Source organism: Dendropsophus ebraccatus, chromosome 4 (genome assembly GCF_027789765.1).
Source record: "Dendropsophus ebraccatus isolate aDenEbr1 chromosome 4, aDenEbr1.pat, whole genome shotgun sequence".
NCBI lineage: Eukaryota > Metazoa > Chordata > Amphibia > Anura > Hylidae > Dendropsophus > Dendropsophus ebraccatus.
The window spans coordinates 37,601,703-37,629,179 of NC_091457.1; the positions used below are offsets into that span (position 1 = coordinate 37,601,703).

The following is a 27,477-nucleotide window of genomic DNA, read 5'->3' on the forward strand; positions in this document are numbered from 1 at the left end:
GGTGAGCACGCTCGCGCCGCCCTCATCTCTCCGCTCCCATTGGCTGAGCCCCTCGCGCCCCTCTGCCGGCCGTAGCTATATATACACCCCACCGGCCCCGGTCTATCCCCTGTGATGTCCAACTGCACAGTGAAAAAGCAGAGAATGGAGTCCGCGCTGGATCAGCTCAAGAGCCACACGGTGGTGGTGGCCGACACCGGGGACTTCAATGGTAAGTGGTGGGGCCTCGTCTTTCATAGCGGTGTATGCAGGTGTGCTCAGCTGCTGGAGGACTACAAGTGTCAGCGTGCCCTGCCAGAGCTGTCTGCACATACTACAGATACATGCGGGAGCTCAGAGCGGCTTATCTGCGTGTGATTACTCTGCCTGGCGGACTGCCCAGCTCCATGTGCGGTGTGCTGTCTGCCCTGCTGTCATATATACATGTATGTATGTATGTAGTGCTGTCTGCCCTGCTGATATATACATGTATGTATGTATCTAGTGCTTTCTGCCCTGCTGATATATACATGTATGTATGTAGTGCTTTCTGCCCTGCTGATAAATATACATGTATGTATGTAGTGCTGTCTCCCCTGCTGATGTATGTATGCATGTATGTATGTAGTGCTGTCTGCCCTGCTGATATATACATGTATGTATGTATGTATGTAGTGCTGTCTGCCCTGCTGATATATACATGTATGTATGTATGTATGTATGTAGTGCTGTCTGCCCTGCTGATATATACATGTATGTATGTATGTAGTGCTGTCTGCCCTGCTGATATATACATGTATGTATGTATGTAGTGCTGTCTGCCCTGCTGATATATACATGTATGTATGTATGTATGTAGTGCTGTCTGCCCTGCTGATGTATACATGTATGTATGTAGTGCTGTCTGCCCTGCTGATATATACATGTATGTATGTATGTAGTGCTGTCTGCCCTGCTGATATATACATGTATGTATGTATGTAGTGCTGTCTGCCCTGCTGATATATACATGTATGTATGTAGTGCTGTCTGCCCTGCTGATATATACATGTATGTATGTATGTAGTGCTGTCTGCCCTGCATATATACATGTATGTAGTGCTGTCTGCCCTGCATATATACATGTATGTATGTATGTATGTATGTAGTGCTGTCTGCCCTGCATATATACATGTATGTATGTAGTGCTGTCTGCCCTGCTGATATATACATGTATGTATGTAGTGCTGTCTGCCCTGCTGATATATACATGTATGTATGTATGTAGTGCTGTCTGCCCTGCTGATATATACATGTATGTATGTAGTGCTGTCTGCCCTGCTGATGTATACATGTATGTATGTATGTAGTGCTGTCTGCCCTGCTGATATATACATGTATGTATGTATGTATGTAGTGCTGTCTGCCCTGCTGATATATACATGTATGTATGTATGTAGTGCTGTCTGCCCTGCTGATATATACATGTATGTATGTATGTAGTGCTGTCTGCCCTGCTGATATATACATGTATGTATGTATGTAGTGCTGTCTGCCCTGCTGATATATACATGTATGTATGTATGTAGTGCTGTCTGCCCTGCTGATATATACATGTATGTATGTATGTAGTGCTGTCTGCCCTGCTGATATATACATGTATGTATGTATGTAGTGCTGTCTGCCCTGCTGATATATACATGTATGTATGTATGTAGTGCTGTCTGCCCTGCATATATACATGTATGTATGTATGTAGTGCTGTCTGCCCTGCATATATACATGTATGTATGTATGTAGTGCTGTCTGCCCTGCTGATATATACATGTATGTATGTATGTAGTGCTGTCTGCCCTGCTGATATATACATGTATGTATGTAGTGCTGTCTGCCCTGCTGATATATACATGTATGTATGTAGTGCTGTCTGCCCTGCTGATATATACATGTATGTATGTATGTAGTGCTGTCTGCCCTGCTGATATATACATGTATGTATGTATGTAGTGCTGTCTGCCCTTTTGTGATATATACATGTATGTATGTATGTAGTGCTGTCTGCCTTGCTGTGATATATACATGTATGTATGTATGTAGTGCTGTCTGCCCTGCTGGGGTATATATGTGCAGTGTCGGACTGGGGTACCTTGGGCCCACCAGGGAATTTAATCCTAGTGGCCCACCCTACATATACCAGATATAACCAGCATCAAACTTTTCACAATACTATAGTGCACAGTGCTGCGTATGTGACCAGCGATTCTAGCTCACTGCTAGTAACTTGTCACTCTATGCAAACAGCATTGTGTGCCACTTAATTTTCTTGAAAGTAGAAGTGTCATGAAACTAACAAATCTGAGGCAGCCAAGGGGGCGCGGGAACATAATAACGAAAGTATACTTACCTGTCCCCATGCCCTCATAGCGCTTCCTTAACGATATTCAGCTCCTCCAGCTGCAATGCCACATATTCGGCTGATGGATCATCCACACAATCAGTGACTGGGACTGGACCCCGCTGCAGTCACTGACTGGCTGAGCAGGCAATCCATTAGCCGCTCCGTAACATTGCAGCTGGAGGAGCCAGGGCTGACATATACACTGAAGCCAAGCGAAAATTACTTCTAGTGCTATGGGGGCACAGGGACTGGTAAGTATACTTCTTTATTATCTTAACACACCCTACTGCCTTGCCTGTCATTTGTTAGTTTCACAAGACTTCTCCTTTAGGGAATCTGTCAGCTGTAATTCGTGTTCCAAACTGCTGACACTGTTAGATGCTGTTACATCAAGAAGACACATGGTACCTTAAACATATTTGTCTGTGCTTCCATTGCATAGAAAATGTTTTATTCTATGGTAGAAAGAGTCAGGTTTCTCCCTGTTTAAATGACACTTGGACGCTGAGTCCCTAGCAGGTTTAGTTATGGGAGGGGGAGTTACAAATTAGCGAACATAACGTGTACATACATATTACATACAAATATGCACAATATATACGCACCTCATACAGATATAAAGAAATGCACATTACCTATATGCATACATAGTACACACACACAATACGTGCATCAAATCCTTAGGGATTTTATAAAATCCCTGATTTTATCATTTCCCTGCAACATATATGTGATGTATATTTATGGTGGTGTCCATGTTGCTATGTTATGCTATGCTTAGTGTGACCCTGTTGTCAAACCTTTTGGCAAGTGCAGATATAGGTATAATCCTTGATGTGGTTTTTTTTCAAGATTTGAGTGCCCCTTTAGTCCAGGGGTACGCACATACATGCAGGATTTCTACTATCCACTGCTCCATCCTACTTGTGTGCATTGTGCAGGTGATAAATCTATCTAGCAGGCAGATGTCCAGCTTTATCCCTCTGCAATATGTAATGGACTCCCAACTCCCAAGCATAATAAGTTACACCAAAGAAAGCAAAATAAAGACACAACACATTGTAATCAGGTGTCAAAGGCTCCAAATTTTATTTAAAGTTACATGACACTGAAAATGGCAGACCCCTGACTCTCAAAGTCACCTTCCAGCACTCAGGTGAGGTAAAACCCCCTGTGGGGGAAACCTCGAGGGAGCCATGGCTGGAGAGTTGCCCCTCCCCTGGGCATAGAGGGTAATACCATACTATAAATATAATAAACTGCATGTGAGAGAGATTTGGCTGCAATATCTGTCACCTTATTGATGGCTAGGCAGGCGGATGTATCTTTTACTTCACAGATCCAGGTCCACTTCTCAAGAAGATGTAGACTCGATGAAGGGGTAGTCTAAAGCAGACCACCCCTTTTCCCCTGCTAGAACCTTCAAATCACATCACAGGTATGGGGCAGTAAAGTAGTCAAGCTCAAGGTCCTCTGGCGCATCAAAGATGGCACTGATCAGGGCGCGGTGCATTGCCTAATGGAACCTTCTTTATGACATAAGCGCTTGTCATCAAAGTGCACGGTTGCCATGGTTACTGCAGGCAAACACATCTGAAGCATTAACCCATTAATGGCTGGCAATGTGCTTACTGGCAATACTGCAGAGGTCACTAAACACATTTGTGACCAAGCAAACAGCTTATGGTTAGGCCACACTGAGAACGTGGTTTGATGTTTCCCATAGCAACCCATCACAGCACAGCTTTTGTTTCTCAAATTACTCTGGTAAAATAAAAGCTGAACTGTGATTGGTTGCCATGCGCAACTTAAGCCCGTATTCCACGGGTCGTTGGAGGAGCAAACGAGCGCTGTCAGTGCTCGTTTGCTCCTCGTTCGCCGCTCGCTGCCGCCGCTATTCAACGCGGCGGCAGCGAGCGGGTGAGTGCGGGAGGGGGGCGGCGGGGAGCTGCGGGGGGGCTGCCCGGGGGATCGCTAGATCGTCCGGGCAGCCCATAGGATATAGCAGCGTCTGCTGCCGATGCTCCTATTCAACGGAGCGACGGCAACAGATCGCTGCTATATCAGTCGCTTGTTTTTCAACATGTTGAAAAACAAGCGACTGCAACGATCAGCCGACATGAACGATGTCGGCTGATCGTTGCACTCTATTCCACGGAACGATTATCGTCCGTAGCGGTCGATATCGTCCGAAAACGAACGATAATCGTTCCGTGGAATAGGGCCATTAGACAGCCTAACTTGCCCATAGCAACCAATCAAAGCTCAGGTTTAATTTTATAAGAGCTTGTTAACATATGAAAGGTGAGCTGTGATTGGTTGCTATAGGCGAATCAGATCGTGTTTTGTCTCTGGAAGATTGATAAAGCTGCTCCAGTGCTGTAAAGCTGATGATGATGATGATGATGATGATGATGAGAGGCAGTAAGTGACCAGGTGAAAGGCATGTGCAGCAGTGTTGGATGATTATATGTCATTTTGAAGCTGCCAGACAGGGATTCCCACCTCCTGTTTGGGGGCCCACCAAAGGGTAGGGCCCACCGGGAGATGTTCTGACTGCCCTGCTGGTGTGTATATTTGTGTGCTGTCTGCCCTGCTGGTGTGTATGTGTTCTGACTGCCCTGCTGGTGTGTATATATGTGTGCTGTCTGCCCTGCTGGTGTGTATATGTGTTCTGACTGCCCTGCTGGTGTGTATATATGTGAGATGTGCTGTCTGCCCTGCTGGTGTGTATATATGTGAGATGTGCTGACTGCCCTGCTGGTGTGTATATATGTGTGCTGTCTGCCCTGCTGGTGTGTATATGTGTTCTGACTGCCCTGCTGGTGTGTATATATGTGTGCTGTCTGCCCTGCTGGTGTGTATATGTGTTCTGACTGCCCTGCTGGTGTGTATATATGTGAGATGTGCTGTCTGCCCTGCTGGTGTGTATATATGTGAGATGTGCTGACTGCCCTGCTGGTGTGTATATATGTGTGCTGTCTGCCCTGCTGGTGTGTCTATGTGTTCTGACTGCCCTGCTGGTGTGTATATATGTGTGCTGTCTGCCCTGCTGGTGTGTATATGTGTGCTGTATGCCCTGCTGGTGTGTATATATGTGTTTTGACTGCCCTGCTGGTGTGTATATATGTGTTCTGACTGCCCTGCTGGTGTGTATATGTGTTCTGACTGCCCTGCTGGTGTGTATGTGTTCTGACTGCCCTGCTGGTGTGTATATATGTGAGATGTGCTGTCTGCCCTGCTGGTGTGTATATATGTGAGATGTGCTGACTGCCCTGCTGGTGTGTATATATGTGAGATGTTCTGACTGCCCTGCTGGTGTGTATATATGTGTGCTGTCTGCCCTGCTGGTGTGTATATGTGTTCTGACTGCCCTGCTGGTGTGTATATATGTGTGCTGTCTGCCCTGCTGGTGTGTATATGTGTGCTGTATGCCCTGCTGGTGTGTATATATGTGTTCTGACTGCCCTGCTGGTGTGTATATATGTGTTCTGACTGCCCTGCTGGTGTGTATATATGTGTTCTGACTGCCCTGCTGGTGTGTATATATGTGTTCTGACTGCCCTGCTGGTGTGTATATATGTGTGCTGTCTGCCCTGCTGGTGTGTATATATGTGTTCTGACTGCCCTGCTGGTGTGTGTATATATGTGTTCTGACTGCCCTGCTGGTGTGTGTATATATGTGTTCTGACTGCCCTGCTGGTGTGTGTATATATGTGTTCTGACTGCCCTGCTGGTGTGTGTATATATGTGTTCTGACTGCCCTGCTGGTGTGTGTATATATGTGTTCTGACTGCCCTGCTGGTGTGTATATATGTGTTCTGTCTGCCCTGCTGGTGTGTATATATATGTGTGCTGACTGCCCTGCTGGGGTATGTATGTGAGATGTGCTGTCTGCCCTGCTGGGATATATTAGTGTGTGTGTGTAGCACCTGTCTACCCTGACGCTGGATTGTATGGGCTGTATATGTTGAGGCATTAGATCTCCTACAACACAAAAAATCCAGTGTAAGAGTGTCCACACCCTGTGAGTTTGTTGCATACAGTATCCTGACTTCCTCAAATAAGTTGGGAAAACCTGTTGTGTAACAGCCATGTGTGAACATACCCCAAAATGTCATCTACATTAGCCCAAGGGACATTCTAGAGATATTGCATAGGTCTTATATGTTACATGCAGCAATGTATATTAGAGTTATTGTTACCTAAAGATAAATTGTCATGGACCAGTTCTACAATATAGTGCTACTGAATTCTGAGACAATTTGCCTGTGATGACAGATGCTTCCATGTACAGGTGTATGGCGGCGGACACTGCAGGTTTCTACTTCCCTGTTGCAGGTTACTGGGAAAATCCCAAACAAATCAGCAGTGACTCTGCCCCATGTGATCACACCTGATGCCTCAGCGTAGTGTCAGATGCCGCTGCATAGGTGATGTGTCAGGGGTGCGGGTACTGTATATGCCTGTGTACATGATGCACATTGTTCTTGAAGTCCTTCGGCATGTAATATAGTTTGCTGTCTGTGAATGAGAATTTTGTTACTTTACTCACTGACCTAATATTTCTAACTATAAGGTGGATACAGGTATTTACAGTGTACAGCAGTGTAAAAGTAGAGGTGATTAAAAAGGGGCTAGAACGGATCTGTAATTTATGGGCCTTGTGTCCCCAAATTACAGACGCACATTGATTTCCATTGCCAAATCACAGATCCATAACTTTTGAACAGGCCCTATTGAGGTCAGGGGGGGGCATTCGAAACATGTAACACAGAATGTGCTGTCAATTCGTTGACTTTACTGAGAGAGTAGTAGATGCTTGGAATAAGAATTCCAGCAGGGGTGGTTGGTTAATCTACAATAAATGATTATAAACCTGCCTGGGATAAACCTCTATCTATCCTAAGATAATAAGAAGGGAAATACTAAGAGGGCAGACTAGATGGACCCAGTCTAGGTCTTCTAGGAAGACTCCTGAGACCTGCTGCGATCTGGAGATCCGGCTGAGGCGAGTGCAGCAGCATGCGTCTCTGGCTGTCCGTCACATCTGACACTTTAGCTTCATTAATAGAGATGAGCGAACCGGGTTCGGCTTAGAGTCCATCCGAACCAGATTGTTCGGCATTTGATTAGCTGGGGCTGCTGAACTTGGATAAAGCTCTAAGGTTGTCTGGAAAACATGGATACAGCCAATGACTATATCCATGCTTTCCACATAGCCTTAGGGCTTTATCCAACTTCAGCAGCCACCGCTAATCAAATGCCGAACGTTCGGGTTCGGATCGACTCGAGCATGCTCGAGGTTCGCTCATCTCTATTTATTAAACTTTGAAAGGAGAGTTTGAAGTCTAGACGGGGAGAGGAGTGCACTGCTACAGTCTGTGTTGGGATCTTACAATTGCTGATGGTCATAGCAGTGAGACCCCCAGCAATCGGTAATGTTTCACATGTCCACTTATTTTAAATGACACTAACTTTTTAAAAAGCCAGGTTAACCCCTTGAGGCGCAATGATGTAATGGTTGTGGATGTCTCTTTGCACAGTTAAGGTGCAAGGCTAGGTGTGCTTTTGTTATGCACATTGGTATCTGCTGTAACAGAGAACCCCCCCAGCAGTGGCCAGGAATTGAGGGACATTTCTACTGTTCTAGTGAATGGGTGGGGATCTGACTCCTGGGATAGAGTTAAGATGCGCGAACAGGGCCGAGGTTTCGGGTTCGCACAAACCCGAACCATCTGCATTTGAATCCTGCTATCTCCCTGTTCTGCGGGGAAGGTCGAGACAGCCAGAACCCCACCTGAAAAACAGGGATACAGCCTATCACCTAGGCTGTATCCGTGTTTTCCAGATGGGACTCGGGCTGTTCCCACCTTCTCCACTGATCGGGAAGACAGCAGGATTCTAATGGTAATGGTTCTGGTTCGTATGAACCCGAAGCCTCGGCCTTGTTCACGCAACCAGAGTTTTAAATTGTGGGTATACCCCTTTAAGCCATGCTATACTAGGATGCCCATCAGTGAAGCTGCAGTACAGGTTTATAGCACTGTAAATCACATCAGTCAGGTGGGATGAAAGAAAATAACAATGTCAATGAGAACCTGGCAGACACTTGACGCAGTCATGATGCTTTGTGTTCTTTACATTGACTCCTATAAAGTGCTGATAGGTGTGACTGTGTGGAGGATGGGTGCGCTGTGCACAGTTCACCTTAGGTGGCTTATAAGGAAGGAGTGGTAAAACAAATCCTCACTAAGATAGGTACAGGCTGCCCGGCTTTGTCTCCAGGTTGCTAGAGCTGTGCTAGCATGACATCAGCACCACAATGGAGCGGGGCATGGCTTCCAGAAGATCCCAGCCGCATAGTCACTGCTGCCCAGGCATGACACTGCTATACAGGGCACACAATGTATTCATACATGGAGGGTCGGAACCCATTCTGCATTTATACATTGCACTGCTGACCTGGCCATTGAGCTTGTGTCTGTACTGATCCACGGGGTGCTGGACATCTCCGGACTCTCCGGAATCTAATCTCTTTCCAGCATTACAAGAGCACAACCACTGGCAGCGTTTTCATCATAGTTGCTTAAGTTCCTTGTTATATGGAAATGTAATATCTAGTTACCAAACTGGTTTACAGCACTGTGGTGCAATGCATTGTGTGTGGAAATGCTGTCAGTAAGATGGTTTTCTGCAGGTCACTGCCGTGCCAGGACTTGACTTTTGGGAGCTTGTGTCAGTGACCACCCTGACTGTGTACAATAGACTGGACTGAGCCGCTGTATTCTGTGCCAGAGCAAGCTCAGCAGATCCATCATAGGAGACACACTAAGCACCGACCATTGTATGCTCAGGCCAGGTGCCCACATCTAGGCATCACAGAATGGGGCATGCTGGCTTCATGTGGCACAACTATGCTTGTCTATGGGTCATTCCACACCTCACTCTATGGGACATGTTATGTCTGCTGCAACCTATCCAGATTGTTGCTTCTAGCATTCCTATTGGGGATGGCAGTGGTTGCTGGGCATGTGAACCTACTGTTAGCTGGTGACAATCTCCTGGTGGATTATGCACTACCCCAGGATAGGTGGGGATCTGACCTCAGGGATCTTTAATAAGAGTAGGAATCGGGAGTAGCATTGTGTATGTGCGCTCCGATCATTGTATCTGACTTGTTCCTTTCAGCCCCCCCCCCTATAGATCTCGCTCAGGGCCTTATGCTGCGTTTACACGGACCGATAATTCACCCGATCTTGCGAATAACGATGTCGAAGTAATTTTTTTTATAACGATCAGAGTTTAGACTGAATGATATATGGTACAGAAAAATCGTTTTGCAATTTTTCGATCGCTTAAGCCTATCTCGCACATAGGTTAAATCGGCGAACGACTATTTACATGGAACGAACTTCGAATTTTTTGCTAACGACCAACAACGATTTGAGAACATGTTCAAAGATCAAAATGACCGATTTCTCGCTCGCCGCTTGATCGTTAGCTGCGTTTACACGTGCGACTACCGTTCGAATTTGATCGTTATCGTGCAAATTCGGTGTAAACGCAGTATAAGTGTACATACTGATGGCCTCATAGGCGGACACTGGGGCCTCCTGTCATGGAAACCCATTGGCACCCTGTAATTAGGTTGTGGGATGAGTCCCATCACTATAGATCACAGCATGTAAGGAGCTAAACAGCCGGGATCAGCTTTATCTCTGATCCCAGACACTGTAGTGGTTAGCTGTAATGGATGCCATGGGCTTACATCCTGAACCTTCTGTACTGTACATATACGCCAAAAGGCACCATTTCATGGGTTGCACCAGCGCTTTATGGTTGTTCCAGTCTCTGATGTAGGTTCACCTACAGAAATGACTTCTGGCTTATTTTAATGTAAAGGTTCAGGAGACAAATGAGGTAAATTGCGGTATGGATCACCACCAGGCCCGGGCAGCAGTGTTCTGGCTAGTGATAGTCCATTACTGGTCTTGTCTGCACAAGAACCTAGGGGGAGATTTATCAAACATGGTATAAAGTGAAACTGGCTCAGTTGCCCCTAGCAACCAATCAGATTCCACCTTTCATTTTCCAAAGAGTCTGTTAATAAAAAGTGGAATCTGATTGGTTGCTAGGGGCGACTGAGCTAGTTTAACTTTACACCATGTTTGATAAATCTCCCCCATAGTGTGGTGTTCTCTATGGTTGGTTTGTATCATGTGTTTCAGTTGCTTCAGCCTCGCACATGAATATGGGGATTATTATAGTAATTTGGTGCCCAGAGCAGGGAGATCAGCAGCTGCTACAAGTCACACACAATTCTATAGCTCATTGCTTTTTATTAGGCTAGTCAAACATTCAGTTTTTTTTTTTTTTTTACGGATCCGTTTTTTTATGCAGTCCGTTCTTTGAAAATAATAGAACATGTCATAACTCAGGGCGTGATCATGGCACGGATCCCCCATAGAAATCAATGGAATCCATGTTGGCAAATATCTCGGATGTGGCATCAGTGAAAAACAGATGTGATGTCAGCGATGTGATTAACTTCATTATAACCAGCGTTTTACAAATGGATCTGTGCAAATCTGATGCAATCACAAGCGTTTTTCCACAGATCACGGAAGTAGATAGCTGACTTTTTCCGCGGACCTTGAAAATCAATGTGTGAATGAGGCCTAATTGAATTTTTAAGGATATTATACCAGTCTAGGGATATGAATGTAGTAAATGAGACGTACATAAGTGTGACATACATGTGGTGTATGTGCGTCATAGCTTAGGGAGACTACTCTGCTTCATGTTCAGGAAAATAACAAGGGGCCATTGTTTGCCATTCAGTCTGAAGTGCAGGCCAGTACCCAGAGACTCTCAAAGTAGCCACATGCTTTAGTTGGCTAAAGAACAAGCAGCCATTCCTCCCCTTACTCCTATACACTCAGCTTTGCACATGTTCTGATGGGGGAGAGCAGCTGCCAGGCTCACTCCTCACTGTATCCTTATCACTTTTCCAGTTCTAGAAGACTTTCTAACTAGATGACTGGGGGGCGTCACCTCCTAAAGCGCCCCCCAATATGCATTAGTCCAGCCAGCTGTCAGTGTATGGGAGCTCCCAACACAGAAGGATCAGGCATGTTGAATTTGAACTGCCCAATCCTTGTTTGAGAGATAAACTGCCTCCAGACAGAATCTGCTACCCTTTTTATTCAGAACACACAACTGTTTGGCAGAGCCAAAAGTTCATGTATATCAGGGATGTCAAACTCAGGCCCTCCAGCTGTTTTAAAACTACAAGTCCCATCATGCCTGGACTGCCAAAGCTTTAGCTGTCCATGCATTATGGGAATTGTAGTTTTAAAACAGGTGAAGGGCCTGAGTTTGACATGTCTGATGTATATCGAGGGATCATGTTTGTCAGCCATTGCATTGGTATGGGTATCTTATATCTGAGGCTATAGACACTGCCGCTTTAGTAGAATCCAGTGCTGCATTGAGACATGGCACAGCGGCACTCTGAAATGGTCCGCAGCTGCATAGTACTCTCTTTATACATATATACAGCCTGTATATTGGACTCTTGATGGCCTAACCCTTGTATTTTGTAATGTTCAGACCGTATTGGCCTCTATCAGTCCCATCTGCCTGAAGCAGATCGTTGCAGATTAGTATATGGCTTAAGAAACAGTCCTGGTTTCCTGCATGTCCTAAATGAGAGAATTCCTTCCTCATTTGGCAGCTGTGCCGCTAATTCTGCCTAGTCACTGTGAGTAAGACTAGAATACAAGACCCAGACTATGAAGCAAAGTGTGCACACACCTATATACCTGGGGCGGGCTCGGTGGATAAACAGCAGGAGGATTACTGGGATTAGACACCCGCAGTGATTTGCCAGCATTTTTACTACCCAAAAGCTATAATGGATAGTGGATTGTAATCTACCACAGGAAGTCTGTGGACCTTTGCGCCATGTTTTGTGACCATACTGGCCTGGACAGTGGCTGCATCTTTGTACATTGATGCGGATGGTAATCTATAAGGCATTCAGGCCAAAAACAATATTTATTAAACCTCTATGCCAGATTTTCTGACAGTGATAGAGAACAATGGTGAGCCCAACCTTGTGCTTTTACAAAAGCCATGCCCTGTAGTCACTGCTGAAAGGTATAGCTATTACAGTACTAGCAGTATCGATCCTGTGTAAGCACAGAACAAGTGGTATTTAATGGATCCCCATCATCTACACTACTAGGGGGCCTCTTGTATGTTCTGGTTACAAGTTTAGAAAATGGACTGATCACATTGGTCCCCTGTACATGGAGGCCAAAAATGGGATGGTTGTGTGACTGGGGGATGGTTGTGTGACTGGGGGATGGTTGTGTGACTGGGGGACGGTTATTATTGGCAACCAGTAATAGCCCCGTGTAAATGTGACAGCGGTCAGCTCTTGCATGGTGCTAAAATTTTATCCCTATTAGCCGCACATCTGTGTGTAACCAGGAGATGTGCAGACTATAGCAATATATTTAAATGGCCACAGGAACAATGCAGGGATCATTTGTTCGCCCAGCCACACGATTGGTCGTGCCTTGTAAAGGAGCCGCAAATAAGTGGTGATATCCATGCTACTTTGTGGCCACGGAGAGCGGAAGATCTGCAGACATTTAGACACTGAGACCTTTAGATACGGACATGGAAGGAGAAAGGAGCATTTAAAAACCAATGCAAGGATGTTTGTATATAATTTGCTCATCATATTGCCTCATGTACCTCGTGCAGGTCCCCTGGCCCACATGAGTCCCTACTAGAGATGAGCGAACCGGGTTCGAGTTGATCCGAACCCGAACGTTTGGTATTTGATTAGCTTGGGCTGCTGAACTTAGATAAAGCTCTAAGGTTGTCTGTAAAACATGGATACAGCCAATGACTATATCCATGATTTCCACATAGCCTTAGGGCTTTATCCAAGTTCAGCAGCCACTGCTAATCAAATGCAGAAAGTTCGGGTTCAGATGGACTCGAGCATGCTCCAGATTCGCTCATCTCTAGTCCCTACACTAACTTAACACTGTCGTGAGCGACCGCCAACCCTGTGGAGTGAGTGCAAGCAGGGAATGGAGGCCACGGAATGGCTGTGCAACCCCACTGTCACTGGACCAAACCCCAAGGGCCCCCCCAAACCCAGCAGGTGCCTCCGGCGGAGAAAGCTGCCACCAAGCAACACAAGTGTGAACAAGGTCTTACCCCTCACCACTGCTCCTGCAGGTAGAATGGGAAGAATAGGAGGTACTTGCCATGTGTGCTTAGGTGCTTCCTGCTAATTGAGGTCACATGGGTCTTACCAGGAGGAGTGCTAGCCACTCAAAAGAGAGAAAAGTAAAATATGGACATGGAGAGAAAAAGGAGCTGTTGCACCTCACCTATGGCTGACACAATGCCTCTTGGCTACATTTGAGACCTTTAGACATTGAGTTCTTGATGAGTTGAATTTGCAACAGCTCAAGAATATGGTTTTGTAGCCCTTTTACTTTGTGGGGGAATATATACATAGGATGATCTTGTTCTCACTGCGCTGGTCATGTTTTGTTCTCCCGCAGCTATTGAGGAATACAAGCCGCAAGATGCCACCACCAACCCGTCCCTGATATTGGCGGCAGCACAAATGCCACAGTACCAGCACCTTGTCAATGATGCGATTCAGTATGGCAAGAAGCTTGGCGGGTAAGTCTGAGATTTTACATGCTTATATATCAAATTATAATAGGATTGGCCCCTGTGGGTTTGATAGAAATTTATACTGCCTGAGGTGCAAATAGGGGACTGGTCTATGAGCAGTCAGGGCAAACGCCACTCGATAAAATTCATTCTTCTAAAGGCAAATATTAACTCACATATGTAAGCAGGTCCTACCATGGTGTATAATGTCTGAAGGTGATCTTACCCAAACTATCTGATCTATAGTCAGTTAAAAACATTTACCACCAAAATGGATAGTAGTTACAGGAAATTATGTAGATTTTTCTCCTTTCTCAAAAACTAGATGAGTGCTGCTTTGAATAGGTCTGAAATTTTGAATTGATTCACATCTTTATATATCTCTATAGCAATCAGTTCTGTTTTCCAAACTACATTTCGAGTGGCTCGGCCGCACCACGTGAGGTGTATTGTGACTGCCGCTATTGATTTTAGACAATCGCTGTTAGAGAAATGTGTGATCAGGGAAGGGGGACAGAAATAGCCTCATTCTAGGCTGAGAACAGCTCTAAATGCTATTGTTAGAAGTCAATGTCATGTGTAGACTTTGCAGGTAACCATTAAGCCTGTTGGTTTATTGTATTGTACTGTTTTTTAGATCTGAGGATGAACAGATCAATAATATCATGGACAAACTGTTCGTCCTATTTGGAGTGCAAATCCTGGAGAAAATCCCAGGTCGTGTTTCCACAGAAGTGGACGCCAGGTGAGGTTTTTCTCCCCCCCCCTCTAGGTTTGAGGGTCATATTCTTGCAAGATCTGCAGGTTATGAAGCACAAGGTATTGACTGTGATCTGCCATGTATGAAATGCTTACATCTCTTGAGATTTGCTGCAGATGAACTATGCAGAGGTATACAGAACCTGGCAGGTAGCAGAAAGTTTCCACTTGGGATATGTATGCAGCACAGTTTTTATGCACTGCTATTTATAAAATAATTTTGATGTTGTAGAGACACAGCAAAAGTTTTGGTCGGTGTTCTGATCCCAATCACTAGAGTACATACTAAGTGTTCTCTCCAGTGACAAGTTAAGCAGTCAAAATGACACGATTATCAGCCTTACTTGGCTGATTACCGTCCGTTCTGGCCAATAATCGTTTGGTGTAATAGAACCTGTTAAAAGACCAAGAACAGCCGACATGCACGATGTTGGCTGATCAGGATCTTTTAACAGGTTGAAAAACCATAGCAGTAACAGTCTGTTGCGCATTGTTCTGCGCGTAATAGATGTGGCGGAAGCAGACCTCCGCTGACTTCAAAGGGCCTCCTTAGGTCGTCTGAGCAGCCCCTCTCGTAGTGCCCCATGGCATCCCCTGGCCTCCTCTTCCCCTCGGCTCCTCCCACCCTAAATTTCCTGCTTGGGTCTTTACACCTAGAAATTCTTCCTTAGCCGATCCCTGGCTCTGGTGGTCAACCAACTTGGCCAGTGATAGGAAATGCCTGCTTAGCCAGTCTGTAAAGATTCAAGCAGGAAGTGCTCAGCAGTGAATAAATTTTTGGTACCTTACCCTGAGTACACTTACAAAGGTTACCCAGTGTTAGAAAAAATGGCCACTTAACGGTGTGGTTTGCAATTAAGTGCCATTGATTTCAGTGGAATGAAGTTGCAAGACCCCACCCAAATTAAAGTGGTGCTGGACATTTTTTTTAACGCTAGATAACCCCTTTGAAGGGGTTACCCAGGCAGGATACTTTTTGGCTAGATGTCCAAGGAAGGGGTGAAAAAACATTGACACGAGTTGACTGAGCAGGCCCTTGACATCATGTCTGAACCTGGAAGCCACTACATAACAGGGGTTGTACACCATAAGGGCTCATGCACACTGAGCAAAAGACGAGGAATTGAAGAGGAAAGATTTCTGCTTAAAATTCCTGCCCTGGCAGAGTAAAAGCTGAATTTAAGCAGATTTCAAGCAGAATCCAAGTGGAATTCAAGCAGAATTTTTAGCAGAATTCAAGCCCCATTGACTTCTATAGGATTCCTCTAGCAGAATCCGCCCAAAAAAGTGACATGTCACTACTTTGGGTAGAAAGCAGATCTGCGGCAGGAAATTCTGCAGTGTGACTAGCAGAGCGGAAATCCCATTAAACACAATGAGACATTGCCCTGTTCATTCTTTTTCAAGCTGAATTTAAGAGCGGATTCCTCTTCAATTCCTCATCTTTTGCTTAGTGTGCATGAGCCCTAATACCAATTGCATGGAAGCCAGCAAGATTTTTATTCACATCTTACCTGGACTAAGGGCTCGTTCCCACTGAGGAAAGGTAGCGGAATTCCGCGACGGAATTGTCCGCCGCGGAATGCCGTTAGCCTCCCGCTCATAATGGGAGTCTATGGGAGGCACGCGCTCTTGCCCTGTCCGCGCTGAAGAATGAACATGTTCATTCTTCAGCGCGGACAGGGCAGGAGCGTGGAATTATTCCGCTACCTTTCCTCAGTGGGAACGAGCCCTAAAAAGTATCCTGCCTTAGCATTTTTGGCCAGTCCCTTTAATGCTGCTCTTCACCTGTGGTAGCGCTTTACAGTAACTGATCAATTGCAGTCAGGATTCCCTAAAAAACAGCTGCCTGGAAGTAGGATGTTCTAAGATCAGCTTATTTTTAGGAGACTCTTAACAGACCAGATCTGTACAAAACATACAACCTCTATGAAAGATCCCCTTTAATTGGACGGGTGCAGCTTTTAGATTTGGTCCTTTGCTAGTGCATTTTTTCATGTTCTATCTTTTTCTTTAGACTGTCCTTTGATAAGGATGCAATGGTAGAACGTGCAAGGAGTCTTATAGGGCTCTACAAGGAGGCTGGTATTGACAAGGAGAGGATCTTGATCAAGCTTTCATCTACTTGGGAGGGAATACAAGCTGGAAAGTAAGGCTCACATTTATGTAGTCTCTGACTAGGATGACGTGGTGGACTGTGTGTAATAAGGTCTCTCTATTGTACAGGGTACTGGAGGAAAAATATGGTATTCACTGCAATATGACTCTACTGTTCTCCTTTGCCCAAGCTGTGGCTTGTGCAGAGGCCGGTGTTACACTCATTTCTCCATTTGTCGGAAGAATATTGGACTGGCATGTGGCAAACACCGAAAAGAAGAGTTATGAGCCATCAGAGGACCCGGGTAAGAGCTAAAGATAAATGAGCATCGGAATAAGTCTGGAAAAATGTGTTAGGGTGTTTCTTTAAAGCTGAACGTAACAGGAAGGCTGGCTGTAAAGAGCCATATCATACTGTAACCAAATACCCCAATACAATATGTGGCAAATTTACCTCAGCACTTTTCTATGCGACTGCTTGGGTAATACAAGCCTTAAATACGCAGAATTGCCCAAAAAACATTTCCTAAAGCTTTAAAGGGGTTCTCCAGTAATAAATCCAGTCTTCCAGTACTTATCAGCTGCTGTATGTCCTGCAGGAAGTGGTGTATTCTTTCCAGTCTGACAGTGCTCACTACTGCCACCTCTGTCAGACAGGAACTGTCCAGAGCAGTAGAAAATCCTCAGAAAACCTCTCCTCCCCTCCAGACTGGAAAGAATACACCATTTCCTGCAGGACATACAGAAGCTGATAAGTAATAGAAGACTTGATATTTTTTAATAGAAAAAAAATTACAAATCTCTAGCACTTTCTGGCACCAGTTGACTTGAATTAAACTTTTTTTTTCTCTTTATTGCTGGAGAACCCCCTTTTAAGAGCATTGTCTAGAAGTCTGAAAAGGTTGTCTAATGGATGTGTGCTAGCTCATCCTGGAATAGTAGGCCTAGTGGCCTAGTACATATTAATGTAAGTCTAAAGTCTAAATATTCCACGGGCCGAATAAACATTGTAAACGAGTGCCGATCTGCTAGATTGGAGCTAGTTTACTGGGCCTATTCCACGCCCCAGGCCAGTCATTGGCTGAGCGGTCTGACAGCTCAGTCAGGCCGAAGCTGATGCTGCGCCATCGGACCCGGGGACAAAGACTAAGCAGAGAAGCCCTGCTAGTTAATCTATGCTGCTTCTCAAATAGTTGGTCGCCTGCCATGCACCGCTATTCCACAAAGCGATTGGGCGGTGGGTGACAGATTTTAGGTAAGGGTTTAAATAAACGATCAGGCGATGACACGATCGGCTGATCGTTTTCTCTATTCCACGGAGCGATAATCAGTCGAATCGGGCCGATTTGGCCGATTATCACTCTGTGGAATAGGCCCCTAAGCCAGGGGTGCTATGAATTTATGTGGCTTTAGTCAGGAGGAAGTTGAAAATAAAAGTAAGTAGGGGGCACTATTAAAATCCTGTAGCCTGCACACTTCCCTCCCCCACTCTTCCTTTCTTGGTTTCTAGCACTATGCCCCGCATGTAAATCTTTCACTGCAGGGAGGAGGGGGGGGGGGGGGAGAGACGGGAGGTGTGCATGCTTATGCACTGCCTCCTTGAGCTTTGAGCATGACCACTAATAAATTCACTCTGGTGTCAAAATGGAGAGCCACAAGACCTGGCTAACATGTCTGCTCTTTGTGGACTTCTTGTTTCCTTGATGTGGGTCTGACCCTCAATCGGGAAGCTGACCATACAGTAATACTTTGATTAGCGTGGGTCTGACTCCAGAATAAATGAGATTCAGTCCTGGTATAGCACTCTGCCACATGGGGGTGCTGCTACTTGCATATGGTTCTACTGGATTAGATGGGGCTGTGCTGCAGTCCTGTCATGGCCAGGTAGCTGAATTTTCTTTGTGCACCTCAAGGGGGAATACCTTTTTAACTTTGCCTTTGTGTTAAATGAGTGGTCTTCATATAACTTCATATAATGTGTATTATTCCTAATCATGGAGATACTTAGTTATAATGGGTCTGTGTAAGGGTAGGTTCACATGTGGCTTATTTGCTGACATTTCTGCAGCTGTCCCATTTATTGGAAATTTTCCGCTTTAAGATAAGTGGAACAGATAGATACTATAAGATCTGCCACTTGTGAACTTGCTCTGAAAATTAAAGCTTGATCTACCCATCGGCCACATGCAGTGGCCAAAGGCCGAACTGTTGCTGTGAATCCCAGCGACATCATGCAGCCTTTGACTCCTACAGGCTGGTGTGAGGCTGTCGCATGTGTATTGGAAAATTTGTGCTCATAGTATACATAGAGGCATCTTTCTCATTGTGCACATGAACATTTCTTTCCTATAGGTGTTCAGAGTGTTACCAAGATTTACCATTACTACAAGAAGTTTGGTTATAAAACCATAGTCATGGGTGCATCGTTCCGCAACACAGGGGAGATCAAGGCACTGACCGGCTGCGATTATCTCACCATTTCTCCCAAGCTGCTTGAAGAGCTCAGCAAAGATCACTCTAAGCTCACCCCAGCACTGTCTGTGAAAGAAGGTAGGGTTACATGCTGGACTAGACAAACCTTTGTCTCTATGCAACTCTGTAGACTGACCTCAGTGTCTGCACAATCATGTTCAGCATTCATAGAATATAAAAGGTGATATATAAAGATGCTGTTACGCCTCCCGCTCATTTAGCCACAACAATCCTACAAGTGTGAAAAATACAGCCAGCTTTCCCATGGGAATGTTTTAGAAAGCTGATATCCAGTCAGTGCTAACGGCAGCCAGCTGTGATGGTGGAAGGAGTAAATGTGATAAAACAGGGTATTGGTCTTATTGGACCTACTTAGCAGATAACGATTTGTAGTCTTAAAGGGATACACCAGCAAAATGTTTTCTTTCAGATCAATTGGTGTCAGAGATTTGTAACTTACTATTTCTGGCACTTTCTGACACCAGCTGGTTTGATAGGGAAAAAAAACTTACACCAGAGTACCCCTTTAAAATTCTTTGCGTGTTGCAAATCTAAAACATTCTGCAACAAGGTCCGCAGCAGAAGTTAGAGGCTTACTCTGCTACTATGTATGTGTGGTTTGAATTGCTATTGGTCCACACATGGACTATTCCCCTTTAAGGATAATTTACCTGTTTTTGCTTCTGGATTTCTATTATTCCATAGAATTCATATGGTGCATATTGAGGCATGAAAATAAAGCAAATCACATGGTGGACTTGAACATTGTGGTTGCTTTCAATTTAGATTTTTATAGTAATTGGATAAACCTTTGCAAGCAATGAAGGTCAGGGTAGTACAATACTTACTCGTGGTGGCTTTTCTTTAAATGGCCTGAGACTTTAGTTAAGTTCTGGCTTATCAATTTTCCGTTATGATATTACATAACATAACAATGCTTTGGTGTCTATGTAGCATATGCCAGGCAAGGTTTTGTGCCTGGGCTGCTGTCTCCACACTCATTCATTCCCAGATTGTGCTTGTAAACCAAATCAAACCAAAGCAAATTTTCCCATAAAAAATCACTGATATGCAGACAATTGGTTCAACACACCAAAAATGTATTCTGAATAACATGTAGAACAGATGAAACAAACAATGAGTAACAGCTGAATGTTATATTAGAAGTTACTGTACAGTATATCATGTGGAGTATAGTAACTGCATAAACCTGATAACACAGCAGCAGTTTGTAGATACAGGATAGAGCTGCAGATACCCATAATGCAGTAGTGTAGTACAACAGGCTAGAATAGAGAAGCAGGGCTGCTGTCAGAGGACTGTGTGGTCACATGACAGCAATGGGGGAGGGGTGTGTGTTCAGTATGGACCAGGAAGTAAGAATCACAGCTGTACAGGACAGACACACTCAGCTATACACATTGCTGTATATAAAGTTTAAGTGCAGGCGCATTGTAGCAGCAGTGTGTATAGCTGAGTGTGGGTGCAGGCACATTGCAGGAATGGAGGGGATGGGAAACACAAGGGCTGACAGACTGCAGGGGGCATAAAGGATTGAGCAGGGCAGATGTGGGCACATAAATGCAGAATTCTGTGTCTGGGAAGAGAGGGGGTTACAGCTATGAATAGATTACCTCTACAGTCCTGTCCCCTGATGCAAGCCCCAGCCTGAAGTGCATCTGCTATGATTTAAGGGTGAGGGAGCCACTTTTACGCTGACCGATGTAGCCCTGATGATCAGAGATTGGCACTTGTTTGCCTGTCACTAGTCGGACAGTTTTGAAAGTACTTTTAGTAGTTTTAAGGCTAAGATATGTCCCTGTTGATTTGGATACAGTGGGTTTGTTGTGTACCTATTTTTAATTGTGTTGTAGTATGGTCTAGAAGTGTATGTGATAGGTTAACAGCAGACGTCGTTGTACTCCTAAGAGATGGTTCAATGTGCTGCAACAGCACCACCTTGTGGTCATTTAATGGATGTTTCCAGTAAAAATAAAATAGAGAATGTATGTGTAATTGTGGTCACTTAATTATTAAATACATTGAGTCTCCTCTCCCAGACTCCTCCCTATTTGCATATAATTGGTGGACTATGTACTGAAAGTAACTGCTCTAGCTATGGGGCGGAAATGCTGTATTCGGGGGACCATACACTGCAGCCAGATTTACTGTTGGGGAACATGCCAATTTTCTTTCTGCATAGTAGTTTTTGAGAATAACCCATTATAGAAAAATTTGGCTGACACTTATTTTCTTGTCTTTGCGCATCTAAACATGTAATGCTAAATTGTTGCAGTATTGTAATGTGTTGAAACGGATCAATTCCTTTCAGTGAAATGCTGGTGTCTTAGGCTTTACAGTAGTTTACACACTGTCCCTTGTTTGTCGTACAGCCCAGGCAAGCAAGCTAGAGAAGGTCCACTTGGATGAGAAAGCCTTCCGCTGGCAACACAATAAAGACCAAATGGCAGTGGAGAAACTATCTGACGGGATCAGGAAGTTTGCTGAGGATGCCATCAAGCTAGAAAAGATGTTAAAGGTATGTAACCCTTGCTTTGCTGGTTGCTTAAGTCCTTTTAAAAATACCTTTGCGATATATTTGGTAGTGACGTCACGATACCAGAATTTTGACTTCAATAGCAATACTAGATTTTTTTTATTTTGATACTCGATACCAATTCGATACTTAATAAAGTATGAGAAAAAGCTACAACGATAGAAATATAATGCCCCCTAGACAGCGAATATAATAACCCCACCCTCCAACTGTTTTGACGCCGTTAAGGTCTGCAGGTCTGCACTACTATGGAGATACCAGTTTATTTTTTTATTTTATTTTTTACTACTTTATAAATAAAGTTTAACATTTTTTTTAAATAAAGGTGCCTAAAATTGCCCTACTCTGACTACTGTAACCTTTCATGTTTTGCCCTGTATGGCTGTGGTATGCAGGATTATTTTTTGCACTGTGATCTGAAGTTTTATTTGGTATCACGTTTGTATATATAATGCTTTTTGATCACTTTTTAATGAATTTTGGGGGGAATGTGATGTGACCAAAAATCAGCAAATTGGTACTTGTTTTTTTTTAGTGCTTACATTGTTTAATGTGCAAGATCAGGAATGTGATCATTTTATAGTTTGGGCAATAACACTTCAGCTATCAGGCTATGCTGGGGGCTGTAGTCTAGTAATATTTTAGCTATCAGGCTATGCTGGGGGAAGTGACTATATTCAGGTTGTTTTGACTTGGACTCAAAAGTGTAAATATGGCAAATGAGCCAATCCTTATCTGACCGTATTCGGCCCAATAAAGCATCTATGCACCTGAATTGCATCTGATAGATTTACAGCCAGGATTTGTACGCATGTTTCGGTGCATGTTCTCACAGTAATGTAAACTTTAGGAGGATCGCTGTGAGTGATGATCAATCCCTGTACAGTACTATAAAATATGTTGGTGCTATATAAAGGATATAGTGTTCTGCCACAGTCACATGGCATCATTATGGTGACAATGTGCCAACATACCCAGCAGTAAACAGAGCAAATTTCCAATAGTGAGAATATTAGTACATTTATTATTTTTCTATTTAAACTTTAAGGGACTTACTTGCAATGAGAAATCTCCCTTTAAGGGAGTCAGATGAACATTGCTATTGCCTCTTTTCATTATACTGGTTATGTACATAGATCTTTCTGCCCACCCCTATAGATGAGAGTATACAGGAGTTTCACCCAGCTGATATCAGGGCTGGACACGAAGTACAGTATACAGTATGAGAAAGTCCTTGTCACTCAGGTCCTATGGTTCTTATAAACAACTGAGGGACCCGAGAATTCAATAGCACTAAGAGATTTCCATCATATAACGATGAGTACAGTGACAGAACAGTCCTCACTGTATGACAACCCACAGCAAGACAATGACAGCTAGTCTCCTAATAATGTGGCACCCCACAACTTGTCTATGTATTCTATGTCTCAGCCTAAGAATACATTGCACAACCTACCCCTAACCTGGAAAAAACGCACATACAGCAAACAGGGGGTACAGACTATAACTCCCAGAGCAGATAGCTGTACACACTGCAGGGAGCTGATGAAGCCTGCCGGGTCTGGACAGACAGGAAAGGGTTACTGTCCGGGCAGGTCAGTTCCTCAACGCAGCTTCTCACACCGGCTGCTGCATTCCAGGAAGAAGAGGCTGAGGTGGGACGGGCTGCCGTGGGTTGCGGGTCATTAGCAGCGGGGGTCTGCTACACATAGTAGCCGACCCCACTGCTTCTGGAACGGATCAGGAGGGGTCAGATGCCGCTGTCAGGTGTGACCGCGGCATCTGTACAGTTAAATAGCCGACACAAGCGATCGCTGTGTGCCGGCTATAATTTATCACTGCTGTGAGCGGAGGAGGCTGGGTCAAGGAGGTGATGCCAGGGGGCAGCACTCAGAGAACATGGCTGGCACTCAGCTAGCCGCCATCCGTGTTTTCTGCTCTATACTTAATGTTAACCTGCGTTATTGAGCAGTTTAACATATTGGGCAGCTTAACATAAAGTATCGATACCAGGAAATCCTGGTACTGAACCGTTTTTTTGCCCGAAATATCGATAGTAGTATCGCTATTTCGGTGCATCCCTAATAGTTGGCAGGTACTGTTCCAGCTTCAGTCTTACTACCCGGATATTTACCTATATTGACGTGTTGGTTGGACTGTTGTCCTGGCTGTTAGTAAATATCTGTGTAAAGGGGCAGACTGAGGCTGGTGGCAAGGGAGTGTTATAGGTAATTAAAGCGAGATCTTCCTTTTCAGTGCCCACACTACACTTTATGGGTCCAGAAGCATTTGGCTCCAGCCCTGTTTGTGTTATATGGCACCAAGGAGCTGGTTGGTGGGGATGCTGTGTGTAGCTACACCATTGTTTAGCGATGGCCTGTTCACATGAAATTCCGTCAGTCATTAGCCTGGAAAACCCCTTTAAATGAACAATCAACTCAGTCGTCAGGTACCCTAAACAAGTCACAGTTCGAGAACTTTTAGGGTCCTATTCCACGGGCCGATGGGGTCTGATCAATAATGTAATTACATGGCCTGATCGTTTAGCGTGGGCTGCAGGGACATTGTTACTGATGTCCTTGAAGCCCTTGTTTAAACACCATACTTCACCTAACCATGTTGCAGGTCTTCTCCTGCGCTCCTTCTTCCTCCTGGTCCTGTGCACAGCAGCAGCTTCGGAGCAGCCTGTCTGAGCGGACAGACCACTCAGCCAATCACTGGCCGCGGCGGTCCCGGCTGATAATTGGCTGAGCAGTCTGTCAGCTAAGACAGGCTGCTCCGAAGCTGCTGCTGTGCACAGGACAGGGAGGAAGAAGGAGCGCAAGAGAAGCCCTGCAACATGATTAGGTAAAGTATGCTGCTTGTGGAATCGTCAGACACCCGCCGTGCATCGCTATTCCATGTAGCGATGCGTGGTCGATGCCTGACAATTATAGGTCCAAACCTATATCAACGATCAGCCAATGATTGTTGTCATCGGCTGATCGTTGGGTTTATTACACGGAACGATAATCGGCTGGATAGGGTCGATTATCGTCCCGTATAATAGTACCCTTAGTCTTGACAGGTGATAAACAGATTGTAAGCAGAAAAACCACCTGGTCCATCTAGTCCATCCTTATGTATGTTCTTTCTTATCTTAGGATAGATATGTTTATCCCAGGCAGGTTTACATTAGTTGCAGATTTACTTACTATATCTGCTGGAAACCTGTTCCAAGTATCACTACTATTTAAGTAACTTTTTTCATGTTGCTCCTGATCTTTCCCCAGCTAACCTTAGATTGTGTCCAGTTTCTGAAAAACACTTCCTTGCTGAAAGTTATACAGACCTTTAGAACTTTTAGGGTATATTCACACGGACGGGCTCGCAGCGAGATTCTCGCTGCGAGCCCGGCAGGTCCTGGCAGTTCCCATACACTACATACTTGCTGTGTATATACTTTACCTGTCCTCGCTGCACGGGTCCGGCGTCCTGCTCTCCCGCCCGGCCAATCAGTGGCTGTGGCTGGGCAACACACTGGCCGGACAGGAGAGCAGGACGCCGGACCCGTGCAGCGAGGACAGGTAAAGTATATACACAGCGGGGGAGCAGAAGGGGTTAAGGGCGGTATAATTACATACTCGCTGCGGTCGTTTAGACTGCAGCAAGTATGTAGTGTATGGGAACTGCCAGGACCTGCCGGGCTCGCAGCGAGCCCGCCCGTGTGAATATACCCTTAATCATGTCCCTTTCCTCTTAAAGGACTTTGATCCTTAAAGGGGTTGTCATGTCAAAGGTAAAATCAGATGTGTACCACATATATGTTAAGGTGAACATATATGCTTTTTTAGTAAAGTATACTGTTATGTCCCTATAGTGCATGGGGGACTGAGGATAAAGGTAGTTTCTTTTCTTAATCTTTGGTGCTGTTTCCATAATATAAGGAGTTAAAGCGTAACTGTCATGTTTTTTTTTTTTTATTGCAGAAATCCGTAGTATAAGCGTTTTTAAGAAACTCTGTAATAGGTTTTATCAGCCAAAAAAGCCTCCTTCTGTACTCAAGAAGCAATCTCCCAGCCTCCCCCCCTGACTTCTTATCTGTGCATTATCAGCCAAACACGTCTTCATTACAGAGAAGCCAGTGAAGACAGGCTCTGCTCTCTCCATTGTAAGCCTATGAAGGGGGGAGGGGCTGAGGGAGCAGGAAGAGGTGACATGAAGGTCAGCTGTTTGTAGACTCTCTGGGCACCTAAACCGCAGGATTCTGGGGTCAGAAAGGTCAGTGCTTATCTATGAACTTACTGAGAAAAGATTAGAGAGTGTTGTGCTTTGCAGAAATCCTCCGTGCTCAGTCACTCCTAACAGCCCCTCCCCTCTCCATAGACACATAATGGAGACAGAAATCCTGCTTCTTTTGCAGTGAGTGTGGGGGCTGGGAGGTTGCTTTTTTTAGTCCACAAGTTAACTCTTTCAGTACATAAAACCTATTACAGAGTTTCTTAAAATCGCTTGAACTGTTGATATTTAATGTTTTCAAAAAAATGACGGTTACGCTTTAAATTGCTATGCTAATAAGAGGTTTTGGTGCACTGGTGGCGGGACTACAACATCAGAGCACCGGTGTGCTGGGGGTGATAGTCCCATCAGTGCACTAAAACAACTAATTAGCGATTAAACTCCTAATATCATGGAAGATGGTTTCCCTTTAAATATTAGTTGAGGTGGGGATACCCCTTTAAGTCCAAATGTCACTAGCTTCTTTATCATTTTTTAATGAACTATATCAAAGGTTTTCAAGTCCAGTTAGGAGATATAAACTGCATTACCTTCATTCAGCACTTTTGTAATGGTCAAAGAAATCAGTTTTCAGAGACTAGTCCGACGTGATCTGCCCGCAGTAAAGCCATGCTGGTTTGGGTCAGAGTTGTTTTTAGGAAATTGGTTGTCCTTTTAGAGGAGTTTCCATACCCTTTACCTCAACAGATGCCACCCTAACTGGCCTGTAGTTACTAGCCTCTTCTCTACCCTAAATGTGGATGGGTATAAAATTGGCTATTCAATCAGGAATATCTCCTGTTTAGAGCAAATGGTAACGCAGATCTGAGTTCTTTCATATATAATTATATCTAATTATAATTTTATTTAGTTTTAGTCAGTACTTAAGGTATCGCAAGTCTGCATGCACAATGGTGCTGTTCCTAATAGACTGTATGACTTCAGTACCTTACAGAGGATATGAAACTTTACATATATCAGTGCTATCATTTGGTAATATCATTTGGTAACAAGTCTTGTATATCATGAATATTGCTGCATAAGACTTACATTTTCTTTCTGCCCCCCAGGAACGCCTCAAGAAGTAACAAAACTGGTTCCTTTTATTATATCGGCCATGATGTCCAGATCATTCCTCGCCTGTAAACGGTCTCTGCAATTCCTCAATCTCCTGTTTTTATCAGCATTGTAACAATACCATTTTACATTTCTGTTTTGTATACAATTCTTCTAATGCACTGAATAAACCCAGTACTTATCCCAA

At 44.5% G+C, this 27,477-nt stretch overlaps 1 protein-coding gene across 1 annotated transcript; it reads left to right on the top strand.

The window, feature by feature from the left end:
* TALDO1 (transaldolase 1) lies at positions 1-27,477 on the top strand. The gene is made up of 8 exons (XM_069968322.1): positions 1-211; positions 13,954-14,077; positions 14,709-14,816; positions 16,848-16,979; positions 17,057-17,232; positions 19,280-19,477; positions 21,793-21,938; positions 27,284-27,477. The coding sequence occupies exons 1-8, from the start codon at positions 115-117 to the stop codon at positions 27,299-27,301; spliced, it is 999 nt and encodes a 332-aa protein (XP_069824423.1). The 5' UTR covers positions 1-114; the 3' UTR covers positions 27,302-27,477.

What these genes read in the sequence shown, in the direction of transcription:
- TALDO1 (XM_069968322.1), top strand. Translation starts at nt 115, where the DNA reads ATGTCCAACTGCACAGTGAAAAAGCAGAGAATGGAGTCCGCGCTGGAT. An exon ending in TATGGCAAGAAGCTTGGCGG is followed by an intron (nt 14,078 to 14,708) that starts GTAAGTCTGAGA and finishes ACTGTTTTTTAG; the next exon opens with ATCTGAGGATGAACAGATCA. An exon ending in TGAGCCATCAGAGGACCCGG is followed by an intron (nt 17,233 to 19,279) that starts GTAAGAGCTAAA and finishes TCTTTCCTATAG; the next exon opens with GTGTTCAGAGTGTTACCAAG.